Below are 23,896 nucleotides of genomic sequence, written 5' to 3'. Positions count from 1 at the left end.
GCAAATGTGAAGGAAGTTTCTTGCTGAAATAAGCAATGGGATGATCCTGCTGCAACAAAACAGCCCCGATGCCCACGCCCGACGCATCTGTTTGAATTTGAAAAGGTAGAGAAAAATTTGGTAAGGCCAAGACAGGGGCATGAACGAGAGCGTGTTTGAGCTGGTCAAAAGAATTTTGGGCTGCTAGGGACCAAGTGAAATTATCTTTTTTCAAAAGCTCAGTAAGTGGATAAGCAACAGTGGCATAGTCCCGAACAAATTTTCTATAGAACCCCGAAAGCCCTAAGAACCCCCTCAAAGCCTTCAAATTCTTAGGTATTGGCCAAGAAAGCACAGCCATGACTTTTTTGGAATCTGGTTGAACCCCCTGAGCAGAAACGATATGCCCCAGGTAATCAATAGAGGTTTGGGCAAAAGAGCATTTGAACTGTTTAACAAAAAAAGAGTTATCCCGCAGGCATTTTAAGACAGTTGTGAGATGAATAAGATGATCAGGAAAAGATTGACTATAAACCAAAATATCGTCAAAGAATACAATGACAAACCTACGAAGAAACGGTTTGAAAATAAGATTCATGGAGGCTTGAAAAGTGGCGGGGGCGTTAGTGAGGCCAAACGGCATTACAAGGAATTCAAAATGGCCGTCATGGGTGCGAAAGGCTGTTTTGGGAATGTCAAGGGGGTTAACACGAATCTGATGATAGCCAGCTCGTAAATCAAGCTTAGAAAAGATAGTTGAACCATGTAATTCATCCAAGAGTTCATCTATCGTAGGGATAGGAAACTTATCTTTAATTGTGACATGGTTAAGGGCTCTATAATCCACACAAAAGCGCCAGGTGCCATCTTTTTTTTTGACCAACAGAACTGGGGATGAGAAAGGACTTTGGCTATGGCGAATGATGCCCGATTCAAGCATTTCAGTAACAAGCTTTTCTATCTCAGCCTTTTGCGAGTGAGCATATCTATAAGGCTTAACATTGACTGGTTTGGCGTGAGGGAGTAAATGGATAGAGTGATCAATAGTGCGATGGGGTGGCAAGCTGTTCGGTTCCATAAATACATCCTGGTACGACTGTAGGAGAGGTGCTAATGACTCTGGTATCGACTGACTGGGAGTACTAGCAGAAGCTGAAGCCGACATAGCGATTAGTTGAAAACATTGGGCAATACTCTCCGTTTGTGTCAAACGTCGGAGTTGATGTGATTGGACTTCCTCCACTTGTAATAACGGTTGGCCTTGTAAGCGAACCAATTTGCCATTATACAAAAACTCCATATAGAGCTGCTTATAGTCCATAATAATGCGACCCAAGAGCTGGAGCCATTGTACCCCTAAAACCACTTCGGCCCCCTGCAACTGTAACACATAAAAATCCACCTCAAATGATTCATCATTCAGTTGAATGATTGTCTTCGGGCAGTACCCTCGACACTCCATTGTCTCCCCGTTGCCAATCAAAACCGAAAAATGAGATGAAGCAACAATAGGAATCTTCAAAAACTTGACAAGACGTTCTTGAATAAAATTGTGTGTACTCCCCCCATCAACTAGTGTTTGCACCGGCACCCTCGAGATCTTACCCTTAAGTCGTAAAGTCCGAGGACAAACTTGACCAGCCATGGCATGAAGACTAATTTCAGGGAGTTGACGCTCCTGGACCGTAGAGGTTTGCTTAAAAGATACCTCCTGAACGCCACCTTCTTCGATTGTCTCATCATCCGCTGTTACAAACAAAAACAATTGTCCTTTGCACTTATGACCAATAAAAAATTTCTCATCACAATTATAACACAGCCCCTTCTCTCGTCGAGAAAACATCTCCGCTGGTGTAAGTTTTTTTATGGCGTAAGGTTTCTTTGGCCCCGGTGGATTGGGAAGTAGCGGGGGAAGCGCGGCTGTTGTTGACACTGAACGGTGAGTAACAGTTGGTGCCTTATCACACCCGCTAGGGTAATATATCGTGGAATCAGAAAACTTATCATCATACAACTTAGCCAATCCCATAGCCTGAATTAATGATTGTGGCCTACAGATTTGGGTTTCCTTCCGAATATCACCACGTAACCCCGAGACAAAACAACTAATCAATACATGTTCAGGCACTCCGAGAATATTGTTAGCAAGTTGTTCGAATTGGCGTTGATAGGTAGCCAAAGTTCCTGTTTATGTGAGCTTACTAAGCTTCCCAAAATGATCCTCATACTCGGACGGACCAAATCGTTTGGTGATCGCAACTAAGAATTCTGACCATCCGTGAATCAAACCATTTCGACTCATCCAATCAAACCAATCCAAAGCATCCCCATCCAAATGAAAAGAAGATACGATTAATCGCTGAGGTTCTGGTGTTTGGTAGTAATCAAAGTACCTCTGGATTCGCGCAACCCAAGCTGAGGGATTTTCTCCAGAAAACCGGGGAATATCCACACGCATCGACTTAGAGAATTGTGGAAGCTCACGAGCAGTGTCCGATCGAAACTCAGAAGGCGGTGGTGGAGTCGACATCGGCATCGAAGAATTCCGTCTCCATTGCTGCTCAACTTTAGCATCAAGTGCTTGTAATCCCACGGTAAGCTCTTTCACTGAAGTCGTCAAAGAATCGAGACTCAAATTCTGTTTTTCAATAAGAATCGCCTGCGATTCCTGAAGTGCAGCGAGCTTTGCGAGATTTTCCTCCAGTCGAGCAAACCTAGTTCCTTCCGCCATTGACGACGAGAGCACCAATGTTAGAGCACCCTTCCTTTGATTCGATCTCGAGCGGTTACACAATTAGTGAGGAGACTTTGTAGAGAGAGCAGAGAAATTAGAAAAAGACAAGAAGAACAGATAGTGGAGTCAATAATTGTGGTCCTTCTTTTCCTTCATTTTATTGCACTATTTATACTTTGGTACAAGTTTGTTGCTTTAATTGCTTTACAAGTAAAATCGTGTTTTTCTTCTACTCTTTACAAAATTATTTGTTTGCATATACAGTGAGACTTGACATTTCCTTCTATTATTATTTATGGCTAATAAAATCCACCAATTGTCTCGGTGCTCCTTTCATACGCGTTGGCCTTTGTTGGTTCCCACCTTCTAGTATCGTATCACTTACCGTGTAGTATCATTTACCAGTTAACTGCATATTGGTCATACATAATTCAATGGGACTGAATGAAGTTAATCGAGGATTTTACAGTCAGTTCTTCACAAAAATTTTAAAAAAAAAAAGAAAAAAGAATGTAAACAGAAATTATGAACATGGAAGTTCTCCAGAAGGTATCGATGCGCTGTATGGAAATGGTCGAGACAAGCTGCCAATTTTAATACTAACACAAATGGTATCCAGCTATTACCGACCGACCTTTTTCGAGGGATCTCTCTGTACCATGTGACATGGTTACAGTTATGAGGTTCGGTTAACTCGTTCTAAAAAATGTTAGGCGACAAACGGATAGTCGCTCAACGTCTAGGTGTTTAAGTGGCGGTTTAGATGGTTTTTTTATTTAAATATTTAATTTTTCTTCTTTATCTCTTTATTTCTTCAATAATTACTATATATCGGATTCGAACTCAAAATCAATGACATACTAGTGCACCGATGCACGCATTGCGTGTTTGTATAATATTTTTTTATAATTCATTTAATTTATATTTAAATGAAGATCAAAATATAATTATAAGAAATAGTGAGGGACTACACTGTAATATTTTGATATATAAAATAAAAAATAAAATGAAAAATAAAAGAATAAAAAAATGATTTTAACAAGAATTGAACCTATAACTTAAACCCCAAGAAACAATGATTATATATGTTGAACTATATATAACTTACATTAAAATTTTAATATTTTATTAATATATATAATTATTAAAACAGATCATGACACCAAATTTAGTTACTCTAAGTGTCTCAAATTTAATAAAATAATATAGATATCATAGATTATATCTATTTATATAATAAAAATTGATTGAAAAATATGTCGAACAATATTTTTAATTTTTTTTAAAATTATATATATTAAATTAGGAGAACGTTTTGGTGGTTTTAAAAAATCGAGATGGCGACCAACCGTACAACGACTAAACGTTTGCTAGACGTCCTAGACGGCACTTATTGGAACAATGCTAATATTTGGCTAAAAAAGAAATTTCATGAACATGGTGTTTTTTTAGAGCAATTTGAAAAAAATAAAAATTTTATGTTAAGATGAAGTAAATTTAAAAAAAAAATCGAAAAGAAGCTAAACATGTACCCATAAGCCACAATTTTCTTGGCTTTTCAACCTTTAAATTTATTTTTAATATAAAATAGCTCAATCAAACACAAAATTTGCAAGAGCGCTTTATTTTTGAACTTATTTTCTTAACAAAATGCTTTTGACCTAAAACTTGTTCAATGCAAATGCACTCTGGGTGAGGGAATAATAAGATATTTAAAAAGCTATAATCTTCTTCACTGTTTACTACATATAAACAAAGAAAAATAAAATAGAGGAGATCGATGTGAGGTCTTGTTTATTTATTCATTTGAACTGAGAGGTCGGTGTCTCCTCTCTTTAGCTTCAGATTTACCAATGGCTAATCTCACAAAACCTCCAAGATTCATTAGTTTCTTGTATTGTTCCCTTATTTTTCTCGTATCAATCCAAATAAAAGTGTGGTGTGAAACCTACAAAGTTGGAGATTTAGATTCATGGGGGATACCCACTTCTTCAAATCCACAAATCTACAACAGATGGTCAAAATATCACAATCTCACGATGGGAGACTCCCTCTGTAAGTACATTCTATTTTGAATCACACACATATTGGGGATGATTGATTCGTGTTTCTTTTTCTTTTTTTTTCCTTCTCTTTTTGGGCAGTTTTCTTGTACCCTCCAAGTCGAGATTCGGTCATCCAAGTCAGAGATGTTGAATCCTACTCTAGCTGCAGTCTGAAAGATCCAATCTTGCACATGAACGATGGCAACTCTTTGTTCAATATCACCAAGCCTGGAAATTTTTACTTCATCAGTGGAGTTGAAGGCCACTGTGAAAAATCACAGAAGCTTCACATTTTTGTATACGGGAATGGATCTTATCCAGTTTCATCGGCGCCGGGACCTGATTCTGCTGCTGCCGCTCCCTCCTATCCTACTGTTTTTGGCTCCATTCCAGTCCAGGCTTCTGCTTCGTCCTTCTTCAAGATTCCTGTGTTCATGATTTCTGCTACAATTATTTCTTGTTATATGCTCTAATCTTGTTTTTTTTTTTAAATTATTTATTTATAAAATGATTCTGGAGGATTTAATTTGTCGGCACAATGAGACTCGTTGAGTCTGTACTTTTTTTCCATTTAAATAATAAACTTTTTTTTAAAAAATAATTTAAACAATAAACTTTCATACCTTTATTGCTTCTTTTCGTGCCTTCTTATTCTTTGTTTGTGTATATTTTAAATAAATGTCCCTTTGTTCTTTGCGAAAAGTATTGTGAAATCCCCTTTTATTCATGAACACAGACGGCCCACTGGCCAATTCTTTTTTCACAAAAAAATGTGAAAATCCCGAACGACAATATTATGATTTACCCCGCAAAGTTGCAACTCCATCTATCGCGCCGTCTCGAATATTTATGCACGTGTTCAAACTAATTACTAGAATTTTAATTTTGTGTAAAATATATATTTCGCAAAAAATGTTCAATGAGTTGCATGCACAAAGGTAAATTTTTTAAAAAATCAAGAGGTGTGATCTATGATCTCGATTCAGTATCAGAACTTTAGCATAATCAATGGAGCCATTAAATCGATAATATAAATGAATCGGTGAAAATTGAAACCGGGTGCGGGTGCATCAACTTTTATAAACATGGCTTTGGCCTACCGCATATTCGAACACGGATGAGCAATAGCTGGTAATAACATTTTACCCGTTCTTTGGAATCAAGCCTCTCTTGGTACAAAATCAACCTTAAAATTTGAATAGTGGATCATAGTGTCCCCAGTTTGAAACATGAGATTGAATCATTGTTGCATAGCCGGATTGGTTTTACCCGAATCAGCATTTTGCCCCTTCAATCCAACACATGAGTTGTCTTTGCTTTCCATGCTAATTTATGGACAGTCAAGCTTTAGTTCTTTAGGCCATCCAAATTCTTCCAAGAACACTAACACGACTCCATTTGACCAACCAAACCCTGTCTGTGTATGAAAACAGATCAAATTAAGCACCAAGAAGAGCGCAAAGTGTTGAGTGTATTCGATCTCTTTGACTCCAAGGCAAAATATGACTTACCTGGGGTGCGTATTCCCCACCGCCTCCAATGTCTCCACATTTCCGTATGTCATATTTCTCATGCATCGTTCCCGTTTTCTTAAATGCTACGTAGTTTGTTCTGATCCACTTCACCGCAGTTTCTTGTGCAATAGCTAGTGCTTTCTCGGATCCACACCTGACAAGGCCTTCAACAATCATGTGTTGAAGTGGTGCCCAACCATTTGGAAAATCCCTGATTATCATCAATACACACAAATTCAGTGGTTACATAAGCCATGAAACAATTGTTATCGCTTTCGGAAAAAAGTAGAAGCCATTGAGAGAGTAACCATTGTTGTCCTGAATTTGCCAAAGAAGTTGCTATCCCAGCTGAATGAACCAGCCCTGAATTCTGGAGACTACTAATAACTTTATCCACTATCTTAGCATCTAAACATATGCATAAAATAAAAGAAAAAATTATGGTCGTTGATACACAAAACTCAATTACTGTTACAAAATAATGAAGTAACAAAGTTTAGTAACTTAGACACATAACGAGATATTTTGTTTTGCATCGGCAGAACAGAAAGTTAATTATGAAAGGCAGTAGGCCAGAGTATAGCTTAGTTTTAGTTAAAGGAGATTCAACTACAACTGTTTGACCTCCTGATAGATCCAGCCTTTTTTGCGCTAGATATTTTGAGCAAGAAATAAGATGGGAATGGATGATCTTTAAACACATAAAAATTATAAAGTTATCATCATATGCCAAAACCTGAAGATTCCAGACCTGAAGCAAACGGCTGGATCCACAAGGGGACAAAATTTGAGGCAAATATTTTCTTTTTCTGGCTCGAACCATTCAATGTAATAACATCCTGAAAGCCCAAAAACCAAGATCAAGAACAGAAAGATAACCGATAGCAAGATAGGATATAACTCTAGTCAGTCTCCATGGCACCAGCTTCTATACATTTGAATTGCCCAACCAGTAGTCAACCCACTGTCCCATTTCGGCATTCCAGAGAATTGAAGTTATGGCCTTCTTTCTAGCCTCCGAAGCATTTCTAAAGCGTTCTGATGTATCAGAATCTCCAATACTGTGTGCCAGAGACGATATGTCGAGTTCCATCTATGTTGGAAACAAATGGAACAAATCAAGCATTCATTGGAAGAAACAAGTTATTGAATGCATAATTATCAAAATCTTACCTTCAGTATGAATGCGTTCAAATCCACAGGTATAATTGACGTCGTAGCTAATGTTGTTAGATCAAACGCATTCCTAAAAAAATCATATGATGAATCAAACCATCAATCATAACATGCAACAAGCTAAATATAGAATAGATCATGTTTGATTGATTCTAGGTATATATCTCAAACTGGAATCTTATGCCAGATTATATCCGATAACAACGAGGAATTAAGCTACCTCATCCATCTAGTACTGAAATCCCATCCAGATTCGGCAGTTGATCCCAGCTCCCGGTAAAGCTGCTTTTTTTCACAAGTATTAGAGAGCTTCGAAGCCGTCTCCCGGTCCTGCAGATGTGAAAGACACTTTTGAGAACTAAAGAACCAAAATTTTCTCTCCCATCATCCTATAATTTTGTTTTCATGGCTCAACGATCAAAATGAGATGTCTGCATTATTCTACAGTTCGAAGATATGAGTTATACCAAACTATAACATTTATATATTTGTAAGAGCTCGGTCCTATAGTTGTTCACAAATTTAGCAAGATTTTTAGTTGGAAAACTTCATACCGTAGTTGATGACTCTGGCCTTGGTTTGTTCCACATTGCATAATACCGACTTAAAGCGTGACTTGAACCTTCACCATCTTTAATGATCACTTTATGAATCCCTTAATGACAATATGAAGGATCATGAAGAACAAACACTACGGAAATTGATATTGAGAAGCAAATTCCGACGACCAATTAGATACTATCAATTACAAAAGAATGATATTTTGGTACCTGAATTCCAAAACTCATGCTCCTTCAATAATGCAGGAAGTGATTTTGCAGCCAACTCCTTATCACCTGTCCGATTGTATATATCCGTGACCATTGAACTCAAGAGAGGAGGTTGACTGCCAAATGCACATTATAGAGGAATTTTACATTGCGGAAAATGGAGTGGCTTTCACTTGTAGTAACAGCATGAAACAAATTTAGGCAAATAGCCCTTACCTCCTATTAGTGTAATATGCCCTTGCACCATTCAGAACGTAACCAAATTCATCTATAAGGGAAATAAGATTATAGACAATCCCTTTTGCAGTGTCATACATTTTACTTGCTAACAATCCCCTGCATCAAACCATATCGATCAATAATGTGATGTCAACAGAAGGAATCACGTGATGAACAATAAAAGGAAGCACCAAAATGGATATCAAGAAAAGTAGTTTGAAGTTGAATCAAACCATATTGTATTCTTCACCAATTTCATCAGATTATAAAAACATTGGAGCATTTCGATGTAGAATAAAAAAAGTTAACAGAACGCGTGATCACTAAATGTTACACAAAGAACGATATTGCGAGTTATGTATTTCAGAATATTCCCATACTCCAAGAATCATTCCCAACTCTAAAAGTTGACTGCATTTCAACTCGAAGCAATCTTTGGCGGAGGAAGGATGGGAATAGCAGAGCTGAGTCTTTCCCCCTTCCTCGTACTAGTATTATAATACATCATAAGGATACTCCATCCCTCCCAATTTATCAAAATTTTCTATTTTTTAAAGTCATGCCCGCTTATATATTTTCTGGTTTAGCCATTGATTGCAAGACTTGCAGCTGCGTCATGTTCGAGATGAGTCCTCAAGTATGTGAACGCAGATAAATAGGAATCCAGAAGGCCGAAGGAAAGGAAAAAAAGAAGCCAAACAAGAACAAAAAACAAACCTTATCACCCAATAAGAGTCCCAGTAATAAACCTCTCGAAACCTGGATCCAGGAATTATAACCGGACTCTTCAACGGCAACAACGTATGATAATCGGGCTTGTGAAAAACCCCTTTGGAAACTTTCCTGCTCAAATTATTCCAAAGAGAATGGACTTCTAAAGCCCAAGCTCTCATCTCCGGGCTCTTCACCTTCGGCAAGAAGTCTTTCGGCTCTGGAACAAAGTCGACTGGATTCACATGCATCAAATCCTCCTCCACATCACCGAAATGTTCCTCAATAAAGCTATTCAATTCTTTTACAGGGACAGAACCATTCTCCGTCCTTGGAAGCTCGTGAAACTCTTGAACTGTGATTGAGAGATTATTCTTCAGCGACAGGTCTACATAGAGCTTCGGATCAAATCCCTTGTGCCCATAAGTTTTATACGCTGTTTTTTGAACAAGTTCAAGAAAGGTGACTAATGGGGTGGTGGGGATTATAGGGCCCCGATCCGTCGGCTTACATGCCGCCTTCCCCGCGACAAAAGAACTGGCCATGATGACCAGCACCGCTGTAAATGAGAAAACCAGAGCGATTACAGGATTCAGTAAAGCTTTTTGAGCCATTTCCGGATTCCAAATTTAAGGGTTAATTGGAAAAACAACAGCTTCATGTACATGGATTCCTATATATTTATATATTGTCATCAATTTCGAAAAAAAAAAAATAAATCTTTTATATTGTGATGTATATTTTATACATCTTTGTGCGCACATGGGTTTTTCTTTGCATGACTTGGGAGGTGAAACAACACAGATACAAGCAAAACAGGCCGGCGCGCTCGGTTGCCACGAGGGGAAAGAAAGTTGGCTGTTTTCTAACTCATTATTATAATTTACTTAAAATTGTAATTTTTGCAATACGTGGATGATTTGAGATTTTTATCATTTATTATTTATTATATTAAATATTTCAATTTTATAATTTTAATTATGTTTTCGCACATAAAACGTGATATTGTCACATCAACATCAAATATAAAATAACTAAAATTATAAAAATTAAAATTTAATAATATAAATGATCAAAATTATATATAAATATGGCAGATATCTCATGCACAAGGATTTGTTATCATTATTTGAACATAATTGTAATTAATTGATGGTTAAAATTTGAAAATACAACTTGGGATTAGGCAGAAATTGATTATGATAAGTCCCAATTGAAGCCTGGCTTTCCATATTCCGTGTGTTGACCGAGTAGTTTTGAATGATGTATAATGAAAAAGAAACATTTGTCATAACCTATTGATTAATATAAAAATTCAACGCTAGAAATTGGACGTGTATCTCATTCTTTGTCACCCGCTCTCGTTCCTCTGCTCAAACTCCTATATATTACTTTAGATAGATTTATCTATATAATAAATTGAGTAGTCTATTGTGAGATAGTGTCACGAATCTTTATCTGTGAGACGGGTCAATCATATCGATATTCACGATAAAAAGTAATACTTTTAACATAAAAAATAATATTTTTTCATGGATGATCCAAATAAGATATCTGTCTCACAAAATATGACCCGTGAGACCGTCTCATACAAGTTTTTGCCTAATAAATTTTGTTGGTTCTAAGGATTGAGAGATAAATATCATACTTGGATATACGAAAAATTAGACGTTAATTAATTATTCGATTTTGTTTCGTCTACCGTTTGACTCAAATTTTACAAAATATTAGAGTTATATATCATTCTGATATCCATATANCAAAAAGCGGTGTCTAATGAAATTATAATCTTCTTTGCTGAAGGAGCACATCAGTCAGGTTCAGAGCTAGCGAGCCATGGTTAGAGACAGGGGCAGAGCCTTCCATGTGCCCAATGTGAAACCGAGTCTATTTTTTTTTTACAATTCAAATCCTAGCACCCCATGGCCCAAACCAATTTTTTTTTTTATTATTATTTTTAATTTGGGCATTCAAATATCATGAATATCTCGGCAAACTTAAAACACTTCTGCTGCACATCATGAATGAAACCTCTCCCGAGACTGGGCTTTCAACAATCACCCCTTCAACTTCAAAGATCATCGTCCGGCTAGTCCCAAGGCATGCATATCATTTTTCTGCTTTGATTCTAGATCGAGCTTCTTACTTAAGTATGTAAAAATAGATCTAGTCGATTAATTTTTAACACGACAAAGTAATTTTTCGAGAGAAATTTCTGACACAGAGATTTTATGCTCGCACAGTATTAAGCTAGATATGATTTGACTCAAATTCATTGGAAATCCATTTATTCACTTGTATTTTTTGGGATGTCTTAGTTTATTCAAGTCTCATTATTCTCTTTATTTTTTTTTTTAAGTTATTGGCATAGGATTTATGTTAGTGAGAATCGTGGAAACAATTCAAGTTAAAATTCATAACAATATTGATTATATTTCTTTTTGAGTTTTCTATAGTCGGATGTAGTCCGGGTAATTTTGTTAGTATGCGATAAATTTAAATCAATATATTTTGTTAGTGTTGATTTTTTATTCATTTTATTTCATTAAAAAATCAACGATCTAGAAACAGAAAAACAAAACATTGGAGATGTTAGGGTTGCAGAATTTGATTTTTCACAATTATCGATATATCATGGACTAAGGTCTCCAATTTGTTCTTATAATGCTAACCTTAAAGATCACGTTCGAAACAGTGAATTTGCAAAAAGTCCATGGCAACCTTCAGGCTATGAACTCCCAAAACGAAAATTTGGAGTAAGCCAATTAAGATGGTTCAATCTTTCATAGTTTAAGAAATTTGGTGATTGATTGGAATAGAGTATAGAAAAAGATATTGCATATTGTTTGAATTGCTATATTTTCAAGACAATTAAATGAAAACAAACATTAGGGGAGACTTTTTTTAGCGAAACATTCACAAATTGGAAGGGTAAAGACATCTTAAATCTTCGTGTTGGTCAGCATGATGGTGAACGTTATAAAGCTCGAATGAATTGTGATGCTTTGATTAATCAAGATGGGCACATTCAATCAATTTTGCATAGACAGCCAAAGCAAATGTGAATGAATACAATATCCATGTCAATGCTTCAATTGATTGTATCATAGTTTTGTTTCAACAAAGGCATTCATTTCGGGGTCACGGCTGAGCCGAATTTTCTCTAAATCCAGGTGACTTTATCCAACTCGATATTTTAGATATTGCAAGTTAACGTCAACTGATATTCAGATGGATATAGTCAGTGCTTGTGCTACTGAAAAAATAATGTGATTATCATAGATGTTGGTGATTCATTGTTATCTATTTTTGTTGATGAATCTCGTGATGTATCAACAAATGAGAAAATGTCAGTTGTTATGCGTTATGTGGATACTAATGGGCATGTAAATGAACAATTTATCGAGAATGAACATGTCACCATTACAACAACACTCTCACTTAAAGCTGTCATTGATAAGATGTCCTCAAGATATAATTTAAGTATGTCTATGTTGAGAGGACAAGGTTTTGATGGAGCAAGTAATATGCAAGGTAAATTTAATGATCTAAAATCACTCATTTTAAAGGAAACCCCATATGCATTTTACATACATTATTTTGTTCATCAGCTTCAATTAGTTATTATAGTTGTGGCCAAGTCTTCCGATTTCTAATTTTTTTGTTATTGATGATGTGGTAAATATTGTTGGAGCATCTTTCAAATGTTTGGATCTTCTTCGAGAGAAACATTCAGATTTTATTCTCGAGGCATCGGAGAAGGGTTAGATTTCAAGTGGTCAGGAATTTAATCAATAAACTACCTTTAAACGTGCTGGAGATACACATTGGGAGTCACGTTACAATTATTTGATCATCTTGATTTCCATGTTCTCTCATATCATTGACATGCTTGAAATGATTTCAGAAGACGATTCCAGTTAAGTCTTGAAGAACTTCAATGCATACGATTCTTCTCTAGTGAATGCGCTTGTGGACATGATAGTCCATTTGGATAAGAATCGCGGGGAACCAGTATCCTAACGGGAATACTCTAGAATTATTAGAAGCTTTATGTATATCACAAATTGTACTCGACTGGACATCGCATGTGCAATAAATAAATTGAGTCGATTCATAAGCAATCCAAGAGAAGTTCATTGGAAAGCTTTGACTAGTGTGCTTAAATATTTAAGACATATATTAGAGTATTTGTTGCATTATACTAAATATCTGCAGTGTTAGAAGGATATAATGATGTAAATTGAATTTTTGACACCAAGAACTCCAAATCCATTAGTAGATATGTTTTTAGCATTAGTGGTGACACAGTCTCTTAGATGTCATCAAAACAAAATTGCATCACTAGATCCATAATGAAATCTGAATTTATAGCAGTAGATACAACTGCAAAAAAGGCAGAATGTCTTCACAACTTCCTAGAGGATATTCCTCGTTGGACAAGATCAGTGTCTGCAATAATGATACATTGTGACAGTCAGTCGTCAATTGCAAGGGCACAAAACAGTATGTACAATGGTAAGTCTCGTCACATTCATCAACAATAATGTGCGACAATTGATCTCAATTGGAGTTATCACTACTGATTATGTCAAATCAAAGGATAACTAAGCAGATCCTTTTACGAAATCCTTGAACAAATATCAAATATATAGCTTGTCAAGATGAATGTGTTTTAAAACTATAAAATAAAGTTTTCATAGTAGAATCTCAATGTTGATTGGAGATCGAAAGATCTTCGTTCAATGAGAAAACTAAATTATGAAAACTTGTGTTAATACTTGGGAATTACTCCCTTCTCATTCTTAAGAAAAAAAGAGATGTTTTCCACAAATGGAGTGAGGATAAATTTGTAGTTTTAATGGTACATGTGCTTGTAAAATATGGAATATGATAGGATACCCTTCAAAAAGAGGCCACCTATGTAATTGTAGGATGAGGCACCTCAACGAAACACTTGAAGCCAAGACATGCTCTATGACCAAAACGGACACAACCGAAAAACCAAAACGAATGATAGTAAATTTTTTATGTTGATACTATTGTTTGGTTTTACACAAACCGCCAAGAATTTCAAGATATCATGTGCACTTCATGGCTTAGTAAATCTGATAATGTTATACTAATTACTAAGGAAGATGTTAGGATCAAACACTTAGCACTAGGCCAAAAGTTATAGCTGTTAGTCAAGGCAATACTTTATTTCTTTATATTCGTGACAATGTTGAGTCCATCAACTTGGATGTTAATGGGTCGTACTGTTAGGCCCATGAGTACGAGGAGGTGTGTATACATCTGCTGGTGCTGTCTCATAACTCTCAGATATCAGTTTTACCATTTTTTTTACCGTCGGCCATGTCCCTAGCAAATACAATATTAGCCGTTAAGGTATGACGTCTCTCTTTTACATCTCACCAAGCTAATCAGATCAAATGCGCAACGTCAGCAGCTTGATGCATGATAACTTACCACTTACCAGGAGGTTACTCATATCGGTACTACTCTCACTCATGCATGTTTAACCTAATATTCATCCCAAGAAGTATATAAATATGCTTTTTGAGAGACTTAAAGCATGACCTCGTTCTGATATCAATTTTTAGGATCAAACGCTTACCACTAGGCCAAAAGTTATGGTTGCTAGCTAAGACACAACTTTATTTTTTTTATAATCGTGGCAGCGCAAAGTGCACATACTTGAATGCTAATGAGCCACGTTGTTATGCTCGTGAGTGCAATGAGATGCATGTCTATCTGCTGATGCTCTCGCATATCTCTTAGAGACCACTTTTACTATTTCACGAGAACTTTCAGGAGGTTACCCATCTAAGTAATACTTTCACCCATGCACGATTAATCCAATAGAACGTTCAACGCCAAAATTCTGTGTTTCCTGATGCAATGATTTTTTGTGGAAACTATCTTTCGACATCACGTGCATTCATGTATTAATTCCATTAATCTAGATATTTTTAGAATGTTTTAGGCTTAATGAATAAAAATAAAGCAAAAGAAAGATGAAGAATACTTGATAGAATAAAACATATTCAAACCTTCATCTAAAAGTTACTTGAGAATTTTCCAGACAACAGAGAAGGCGATGAGTTGCCTAAAAGAAACGCCCCAGCACCCTGTGTGAGGCTTGGAAAATTCTAGGTCGCATCCTAGGCTCCCCAGAGACACATATGCACCTCCTCGTGAGCAAGAGAGGCCTTCAGGCTCCCTCAGAGGCGCATCAACGTCTCTTCGTGTGCAAATAAGGCAAATAGTCACCTCAGGGTGCCTCTGTGCTGCAGGATTGATCTGAGCAACGGCCCAGCCGTGGCGCCTAGACACCTACAGTACTGATTGGCAGTATATGCGAGTTTTTGTGAACCAATGCGTCCAAATGGTATCATTTGAAGTCTTTTATCTGACTTTTGATTGAAAAGACACACCAATTATAAAATATGTTCATGCAGATTGATAACTTTAAATAAAATTTCATCATTTCAATTGATCTTATGATCGGATTTCTAAACACTCATTTGCATTCATCTTATTTGCACGATATTCCTTTCACAAACAAACACTCATTTGCATTCATCTTGTCCGTATGTTATTCATTTCAGAAACAAAAAGAGTTTATAATTATCGTGAGTATTGTGTGTATAGTTTATTGGACGGTTGTTACTTGTTACAAGCGAAGTTATTATCGAGTGAAGATTGTCAATCACCTTCACAAATTCTTCTTAAGAATCTGCCATCTATGATATTCGCCACATACAGTATCAATTAGCCATCGACTGGATTTCTGATCCTAATTTCACCTGCGACCACACATTTGCAGTATACGTACACGATGGCGATCGCTTCGCCATCGGCTCCCGCTCCCAGTTTCTCTGCCTCCTCGAATCACCTGCTCTTCTTACACCCCCTTTCGATTCGGGTCGGGCAGAAATTCCCGTCTCGAGTCCTGGACAGGCCTGCGATCACCTGCCGCCTCAACGCTTCGTCCGATGGCGAGCTGGTGTACGAGCTTCATTACAGCCATCGCCGCCGTGTGGGTTCGTTCCCAGTCTACGTCACGCTGCCGGTGGACGCTGTGGGACCCACAGCGCAAATCATGAGGCGGAAGAAGGCGATGGCGCAGTCGTTTCGGGCGCTAGCGGCGGCGGGTGTGGAGGGAGTGGTTATGGAGGTTTGGTGGGGGCTGGTGGAGAGAGAATTTCCGAGAATTTATGACTGGCGAGGGTGTTTGGAAATTGTTTTACTGGCTAAGCGTTTCGGGCTGAAAGTACGGGCGGTGATGGCGTTTCATCAGTGCGGGTCGGATCCGGCGGATCCCATCTGGTTGGTAACTATCTCTAGATTCCATCTACCCTTTTTCTTTTAAAGTTGTACGCTTTGCAGCGTATTGTAGCTATTAAGTTGAAGATCTATAAATGGAGTTTGCGGATAGTCTTGAACATCCTTGAAAAAACTTATACTGACTAAGAGACAATCGCTTTTCAACTTTTCATGATATATATGTTAATCTATGTATTCCGATTCCATTTTAAATTTAGTGTGACTTGATTGTATTGTCTATTGATGTGGACTTGAATGCCTTTTAATATTTAGAGTTTCAGGAATTTATGGCTTATTTATCGAATAAGGATGGTGCAATGGCTGAATCCTGATTCGAGCTTAATGTATTATGCAATTGGATGGTTGACAGATTTGTTAAGGTTTTTCTGGTGTAGCAACTGTATATCTAGTGACAGATCTGAAAACTAGGACGGGCAGCAGGCTCTGGCGTTCTGAAAGCATGTCATCTTATGATTCTTAGTCAGAACCCACCCAAAAACCGGCTCCATTGCCGTTGGTGGTTAGTTTGGGCCATGAGAATTGACAAAAGCTAGTTTGGGCCATGAGAATTGACAAAAGCCCAATGTCGAGAGCTTCTGGAAAGTTCTGGCATTACCTACAGATATCGATTTTGGACTTGTTTATGGAGATTTTCAGGCTCTATCTTTATTTGACTGGTCATTAATTTTGATTATGGTGTATGTGGGTTTGGTATGATGAATTTTATTGGAGTTTGTTAATTACAGTTGCTTTGTTATTGAAGAAGAACCGAGAAAGACCTGCAAGTCCTCTCACAAACACTAAATTTTGTTGAAATAGAACTGGGATATAATTGTCATTTTATCTGAATCTTTTCTTAAGGTTAACTTGATGGATGATCCTTTATCATGTAGTGAATTTTATTGAAAATTTTAGCAGTTGTCATTAGTGATTCAGTTGCTGAATTCTCTTGTTCAATGTTGATTTGTAATGAATTGGAATTTTTAGTCAATCTTTCTGAAGCCGAGAGTTGAATATCTTGGAGAAAGCAATTCAAGGTTTCTTAGAGACAAATGACTATATTTAGACGATCAACTTGGTATTTTTCCGTACTAGGACTAGGGACTAATTCTGTTTAGGGAACTCTTTAGCCTTGAAGATTTCTCCTTTACTTGTCTCTTGTCCTTAATAATTTTAAGCATATCTGAATGCAGAATGATCAATTTATTGAGTTATTTGGAAACATAAAGAAGTTGGTCTATTGTCATTACCTGTAAAGTTACTTGGAGTACTGCAGACATTTTACAAATAGTGTAGATTCAAGCTGTAATTTTATCTTAGATTAACAATTTGATGAATAAAATTCTAGCATTTTTTATGTGGGTTTTATTCCTCGGAAATGTCTAGACTATGACTTATATTTCTATGTAATATGGAATCTCTTGTTTAAATAGAGAAGAATTTCATGTTGTAATTGCATGTAGAATGTACCTGTGACAATATAGTAACAGGAAAACTGAAAGAACTATATTAACTTTGATAGGTTAATCATTTGGCTGCATAGACAAAATTATGTACTAGGTTTTGGGGAAGAGATTGCATCATGAAATGCTCAGGATGAGGTTCAGCAACTAATAGAGTGGCAAAAACATCAAGAGATAAGAGATGTGCTAGATGATAAGAAAAAAGGACGCATATGTGTTATTATACCTTTCGAATTTGTTCCCTGGTGTCTTTCTTATATTCCCATGGGAATTTTGTGCCCTTTTTCTTGCCTTTCTTCTCAGCATCTTTTTGGAATGAAAGAATCATCCCGTGCTCTAATTGTTCATGTATATTATATTTCATTTGCATCTTAATTGAGTAACATGGTATGATCTTGTCATGTTCTCTTTCATTTAGGTTCAGCACTAAGTCTTGTTGTGTTAAATCAGAGCCTTCATCCTTGGTTATTGCACACTGATGGAAGTCTTTCTAGATGACCAGGTAGCTTATAAGGATGTTCATTTAACAGTGAGTTTACTTCAACAAGCCCCGCCGAAGGAAAAGAGCCTGTAACTTGGCTGATTGAAGGGGAACAAAATCTGTTTGGTTTAGTACCAGATGAGTAATGAATACGATTCTTCTCATACAATTTGTAAGTGATTGATAACTTGGACCTGGAGAACAATTTACAGTTCTTAGAAAGGAAAGGGTCTAAATGAAACTGATTAGGGAGGGGCAAATTGAGAAGTGAGAAGCAGGAACTCAGCTGTTCTTCATATTCAGTGATCTGAATAAAGAGAAAATGGGTTTGTAGAAGTTCTATCTATCCTGTTCAGGAAAATGAAATCAAAGATAAGATCAGGAGATTCAGTTTCACTCCTAAGTTCCATTTGCGTTTGGCTTATTTTGTTAACTTAAGTATAATAAAATAGCAATTCTCTCACAGTCTAGATTTGAGTTTCTTTGATGTTCAGTGGATGAGATTTGGCATAGATTTTAATTTCCTTCTTGCTTTCTTTTCTACTGTTCTTTCAATACTGGATCTCAATTTCATTCTTTTCTATGGGCAAGGATTCCTCTCCCTCGATGGGTACTTGAGGAAATGGATAAAGATCCAGATGTAGCATATGTTGATAGATTTGGGAGGAGGAATATGGAATATATTTCTTTAGGATGTGACATTTTACCCATTCTACATGGACGATCACCTATTCAAGCATATGCTGATCTCATGAGGAACTTCAGAGAAACATTCAGATCATTTTTTGGTGGTGTTATAACGGTAAGAATGACCTTCATAATGGGCTTTCATCAGCTGTTTATATTTGTTAGTTCTTTCAAAAGTGACGCCTTAGTTGCAAGATGCGGTTTTCATAGTGCCTATTTTCAGGGGATTCAAGTTGGGCTAGGTCCTGGAGGTGAATTAAGATATCCGTCTTGCCCTTCTCAGAAGCTTACATGGGCTTGGCGCCCTCGTGAACTTGGTGAATTTCAATGCTATGATAAGGTATATGAGATTTAAATATCCTGAAAATGGCACGGCCTTTTTTCGATAATTTTCACTGAGTTTCAAATTATAATTTTCTTTGCTCAATTTGCCAGTATATGCTTGCATCTCTGAATGCCTGCGCCCGTGAAATAGGGATGCATGAATGGGAAGGTAGAGGGCCCATTGATGCCACTGATTCAATGCAAAATCCTGAAAATACAGAATTTTTCAGAGACCATGGTACTTGGAAGACACCATACGGAGAGTTTTTCCTTCAATGGTATTCAGAGATGCTGCTTCAACATGGGGAAAGGATTTGCAGAGAAGCGGAAACTATTTTCAGGGGTAATGAAGTTAACATGTCCGGAAAAGTGGCCGGGATTTATTGGCATTATGGCACACAATCTCATCCATCTGAGTTAACATGTGGATACTACAACACCTCAATCAGAGATGGATTTCTACCAATTGCTCGCATGTTTGGTAGGTATGGTTTTACACTTTGTTGTTCGTGTTTTGACATGCGGGACGCCGAAGAACAGCAGACTAATCCAGTTAGTAAGCCGGAAAGTTTTCTCAAACAACTTCTGCTGGCTGCTCGAGTTTGTGACATTCCATTGGGGGGAGAAAATTCCCCTGGAAATTTGGACGACGAATCATTCCAACAGGTGTTGAAAATGTTCAAGTTATACTCAGATGGACTTGAAACGCCTTCGTTTTCTTTCAACTTCGTTAGAATGGACAAAAGTTTGTTCGAATATCGTAACTGGGTAAGTTTTACAAGTTTTGTAAGACAAATGTCGAATGTCAAAATGTTTCAAGCCGGCTTAGATTTTGGTGGTGGTGACACGACCCTTTCTTCTCCTTCTGCTTTTTTTGCTGGAGCTATTCTTGCATCCTAGGAAGATCCTGCATTCCAGATTTTATGGATTGATCTTTCCATGCCACGGATTGCAGAGTAATCGAGTTTAGTACATACAGTATCAGTATTTCTGATGTGATACTGCTATCATCATCTTCATCAGCCATCGGTTGTAGATTTGTCATTTTTCTAATTTGATTATTTTCTGATCTTTAAATCAATCATTGGTTTCAATTTCTGACTCCATGTTTTGCACGATAAAATAGTGAATTTCTGAAATTTGAGAATGAGTGATGTAAAACTTTAGCCTGTACTTCTTTCTACTGGATTGGAAGTTTGACTTCTTTTGCAAAACAGCATAAATCACCATTTTATAAGTGATGCAAACAACTTAGTTCAGAGCTTTGAAACCATACTTAGAGTTTCTAGTTTTTATAAATAATCCTCCATTTCCCTTTTGATTGTCTGTCAACATTTGTTTCAACTTCTCCACAATTTGTGAAGGGTTCATGTGAGTTTTGGAGGGTTAAGTCTATGAAATTAAGACCGATAATTATTTAATCTGAGTGGCATAGAGTATATTTAAAAAAATTCCATTCACATTCTTGAGATGCACTGATAAAAGTAGTTTGCATCAGTAATCCACTCAGACATAGGAACAGTTTAGGAATCTGATATTGTATCAAATATCACAGAAACAATTTCAAGCGGAATTTTAATGCTGCAAACATATGGAGTACGAGAAAACTAGTAATTGTAGGAGGAATGAATTTTAATAAAACAAAATTGATAGAATAACACTTGAATTTAGAATCACGGCAAAATCGTAATTAAGTCTTGTATATTTTTCTTTGCGTCGCGGGTTTGTCAAATTTCAGTCTTTGTCTTTTATCTATCAAATTTGATAATTTTAGTAATCTTTTGACTGGAGTGAAGTTATACCTTGAAGATCAAATGTAATTTTCTCTAAAATTTTTATGTATTTTTTAAATTTTTCTAAAAGAAAGGAAGTTAAGGGCAAATTCTTATATATACATGTTGTTTGTGACATTTTTAATTATGTAAATTTTTTTAAATCATTTATAGTTATATTTGTAACATATAATTTTTTTAAATTAATTATAATCATATAAGTATGTAATTAAATAATCAATTTCTATAATTTAAAAAATTTAAGATGATCTAAAATGATAGTGGCAAATGCGGATATTATAGCAAAGAAGAAGGGCAGAACGGCAAAAGAAAACAATCGAAGAATATTCCGGAATCTAGCTATGCAATTCACCTTTGGCCTTTTGGACTCACCCATTGACCCTTCTGCTCCACTCTCTCTGTCACCATTCTTCTCCACCCGCGCCAATACCAGACACAGACAGCGCACAAACGAATAATATACTCCGGAAATTCAAGAGGTTAACTGCACAAGGGAGGAGTGTGAAGCACGAAATCCGTGTTTTACCTACAGATTCTACTCGATTTCAATCTAATTTGTCACTGCTACTTTTTCTGTATGATGATGTTGAAATCTGAATCTATGCTGTTTTGATGCACTGTGCCCGGTGAGTTTCCAATCTGGGTAGAGGTTTAGTGTGAATTTCTTATGCTTCTTTTAGCTTGCGTTCTGCATTACTTGTATGTGACGGATGTTTTTTTTAATGATTTTTCGTGTGTATGTGCTTTCTATTTCATATCTTTGGTTCTCGGATCAGTTCTTATTTTGGCTACTTGTCTACACTTTGCATGGCTGAAATAAAAACATAGCCTTGATGCTTTCGATGCATGTTTGTCATTCATACTGTTAAGAAGGTCAGGTTATTAGTACTTGAGACACATTTTGAATTGCTGTATGTGTCTCCTGTCTGCAGGTGGACTCTTTAGTGGGAGTTATATAATACCTTTGAAAATGTATAAGGATTCGATCACGATTCTTTCTCAAGAACCTCTATAGTTTAGCATTGCAGCATTTTCTACATCGAGTACACAGAGCCTAGAAGAATGCCATACTAAGAGTCATTTTGATCATTTCATGTGTTAATACTGAAGCATATGGTAATTCACCCTGTGGCTGGCAATGCTTACCTTTAAAAATCGGTATCATTTTTGCTTGTGCCTGTTGTATGGATATGTTGCAGTATTTGTTCTCTCTCAGTCATTGGGGCGGTCTGACGAACAGGCCTTCATGTTGGAATGTTCACCGGGCGAAACTCAAACCACAGCCATTGCGCAGTTTCGAAAATCCAGATTTTTTAACCTTTATGATAATTACCTTTCGTGTGAGGACTTGAAAGGAGTTGGTTCATTCAATACTACCTGTTTACTCAATTCAAATCTTTACATGAATTCTGATATTTATGTAGTTGGCTCTGGAAATCTGGAGATACTTCCTTATGTACAAATTGTTTGTCCAATAGAAGGCTGTACTATAAGTTTTAATTTATCAGGCAATGTCAAAGTTGGTCAAAATGCTTCCATAGTGGCTGGAACTGTTATTTTTTCTGCTCTCAGTGTGGATTTGGAGTTTAATTCTTCTCTGAATACCTCTGCATTAGGCGGTATTGTTTAAAATGAAGTAAAGAAAAAACAAAGTAGAAGTTTGGGATTGAAAAGGTCAATTTGAAGTGCTCTGAATGTGTGCTAACAGTGAATGAACCTAAAATCCCTTTCATTACTGAGATTACCGATATTGTTTTCAATCAAACTGAGATTGATCCATGCTTTTCGGTATGTGGGAGTTGTATAGAGATGTGCTTTCAACTTTGTTGTGATTCCAGGAAAGATGACAAATGGTGGCTTTTGCCAACCATTCTCCTGCTATTCAAGGCAATTCAAGCTCGATTTGTTGATTGGAATATAGCAAATCTAGAAGTAAAAGATTACTCACTCTTCAGCCTTGATCCTGATACCTTTTGGACGCACGAATCTGTTTCGTGATACAATGGGATAAACCCACCCATCTCGTTGCAAATGTACAGTAAACCAAAAATCCCCATGTGCATATATATCCCAGGAGCATAGAATGTTTAAGCGAAGCTATTAGTCTTTTTCCCATACGCAAACGTTCTTATTCATGTACAGATCAACACTTGACGGTAAATTTATAGCCATAGTAAGATGAGAATTAATTGGGTGCTGTTGACATATTTTACCAAAATTGCAGGCAGACAAGATAAATGCAATCTTTTTTGATCGACCGGATTAGATTCTGATTATAAAACAAGATGTTAATTAGAAATGTTGGATTTTTAAGTTTCATCGAAATATATATTTAAAAAAAATATTTGGGGTTCGGAAAAAAATTAAGTTATATTACTGTCCTTGATGATTTTATGTTTCACGGGTCAAAGTATTGGCTAATACTCACCATTATGCACCACATCAAATGACACTATCGACTATACGTCTTTGAAGTGGTTTCTTTGAATTCATCACTGTCAGGAATTCTTGTTTCATTAAATGTGAATGGATATTATAAATATTATGATATCTCTCTCACGTATGTTAAGCTTTTTATCGATCCTTTGATAATGGAAATGTCCTAAAAACATTGAAATGGACACTCAAAATTTTCATAATTATCCACCTTTCGGCTTGGAAATAAGCGAGG

At 36.5% G+C, this 23,896-nt stretch overlaps 3 protein-coding genes across 4 annotated transcripts; 2 read left to right on the top strand and 1 right to left on the bottom strand.

Annotated features, from left to right (window-relative positions):
- The first annotated feature begins 4,432 nt into the window (after positions 1-4,432).
- On the top strand, positions 4,433-5,243 carry LOC140981227 (early nodulin-like protein 8). The gene is made up of 2 exons (XM_073447556.1): positions 4,433-4,768; positions 4,858-5,243. The coding sequence occupies exons 1-2, from the start codon at positions 4,567-4,569 to the stop codon at positions 5,229-5,231; spliced, it is 576 nt and encodes a 191-aa protein (XP_073303657.1). The 5' UTR covers positions 4,433-4,566; the 3' UTR covers positions 5,232-5,243.
- An 814-nt stretch (positions 5,244-6,057) lies between these two features.
- LOC140981339 (probable trehalase) lies at positions 6,058-9,964 on the bottom strand. 2 transcript variants are annotated; one of them, XM_073447711.1, is made up of 11 exons: positions 9,155-9,964; positions 8,435-8,554; positions 8,219-8,334; positions 8,003-8,103; positions 7,669-7,778; positions 7,446-7,518; positions 7,207-7,365; positions 7,009-7,111; positions 6,581-6,680; positions 6,270-6,483; positions 6,058-6,175 (listed from the first exon to the last, which is right to left on the bottom strand). In XM_073447711.1, the coding sequence occupies exons 1-11, from the start codon at positions 9,760-9,762 to the stop codon at positions 6,089-6,091; spliced, it is 1,791 nt and encodes a 596-aa protein (XP_073303812.1). In that variant the 5' UTR covers positions 9,763-9,964; the 3' UTR covers positions 6,058-6,088. The 2 variants fall into 2 exon arrangements, with proteins under 2 accessions (XP_073303812.1, XP_073303813.1); XM_073447712.1 differs by having other exon boundaries at positions 7,024-7,111; positions 9,155-9,962.
- Positions 9,965-15,826: 5,862 nt separating this feature from the next.
- On the top strand, positions 15,827-20,615 carry LOC140980934 (beta-amylase 1, chloroplastic-like). Its single transcript, XM_073447058.1, has 4 exons — positions 15,827-16,480; positions 19,013-19,223; positions 19,332-19,448; positions 19,544-20,615. The coding sequence occupies exons 1-4, from the start codon at positions 15,990-15,992 to the stop codon at positions 20,330-20,332; spliced, it is 1,608 nt and encodes a 535-aa protein (XP_073303159.1). The 5' UTR covers positions 15,827-15,989; the 3' UTR covers positions 20,333-20,615.
- Positions 20,616-23,896: the final 3,281 nt, after the last annotated feature.

The sequence above is a fragment of the Primulina huaijiensis genome, chromosome 7 (genome assembly GCF_012295235.1).
Source record: "Primulina huaijiensis isolate GDHJ02 chromosome 7, ASM1229523v2, whole genome shotgun sequence".
Taxonomy (NCBI): domain Eukaryota; kingdom Viridiplantae; phylum Streptophyta; class Magnoliopsida; order Lamiales; family Gesneriaceae; genus Primulina; species Primulina huaijiensis.
This window is presented reverse-complemented; position numbering and strand designations above follow the sequence as displayed.

Coding starts and splice junctions, on each gene's coding strand:
- LOC140981339 (XM_073447711.1), bottom strand. CDS start 9,762: ATGGCTCAAAAAGCTTTACTGAATCCTGTAATCGCTCTGGTTTTCTCA. Junction 7,519..7,668: donor TTCAGTACTAGATGGATGAG/GTAGCTTAATTC, acceptor TGATTTTTTTAG/GAATGCGTTTGATCTAACAA. Junction 6,484..6,580: donor GCAAATTCAGGACAACAATG/GTTACTCTCTCA, acceptor GATGATAATCAG/GGATTTTCCAAATGGTTGGG.
- LOC140980934 (XM_073447058.1), top strand. CDS start 15,990: ATGGCGATCGCTTCGCCATCGGCTCCCGCTCCCAGTTTCTCTGCCTCC. Junction 16,481..19,012: donor GATCCGGCGGATCCCATCTG/GTTGGTAACTAT, acceptor TCTATGGGCAAG/GATTCCTCTCCCTCGATGGG. Junction 19,449..19,543: donor AATTTCAATGCTATGATAAG/GTATATGAGATT, acceptor TCAATTTGCCAG/TATATGCTTGCATCTCTGAA.
- LOC140981227 (XM_073447556.1), top strand. CDS start 4,567: ATGGCTAATCTCACAAAACCTCCAAGATTCATTAGTTTCTTGTATTGT. Junction 4,769..4,857: donor CACGATGGGAGACTCCCTCT/GTAAGTACATTC, acceptor CTTTTTGGGCAG/TTTTCTTGTACCCTCCAAGT.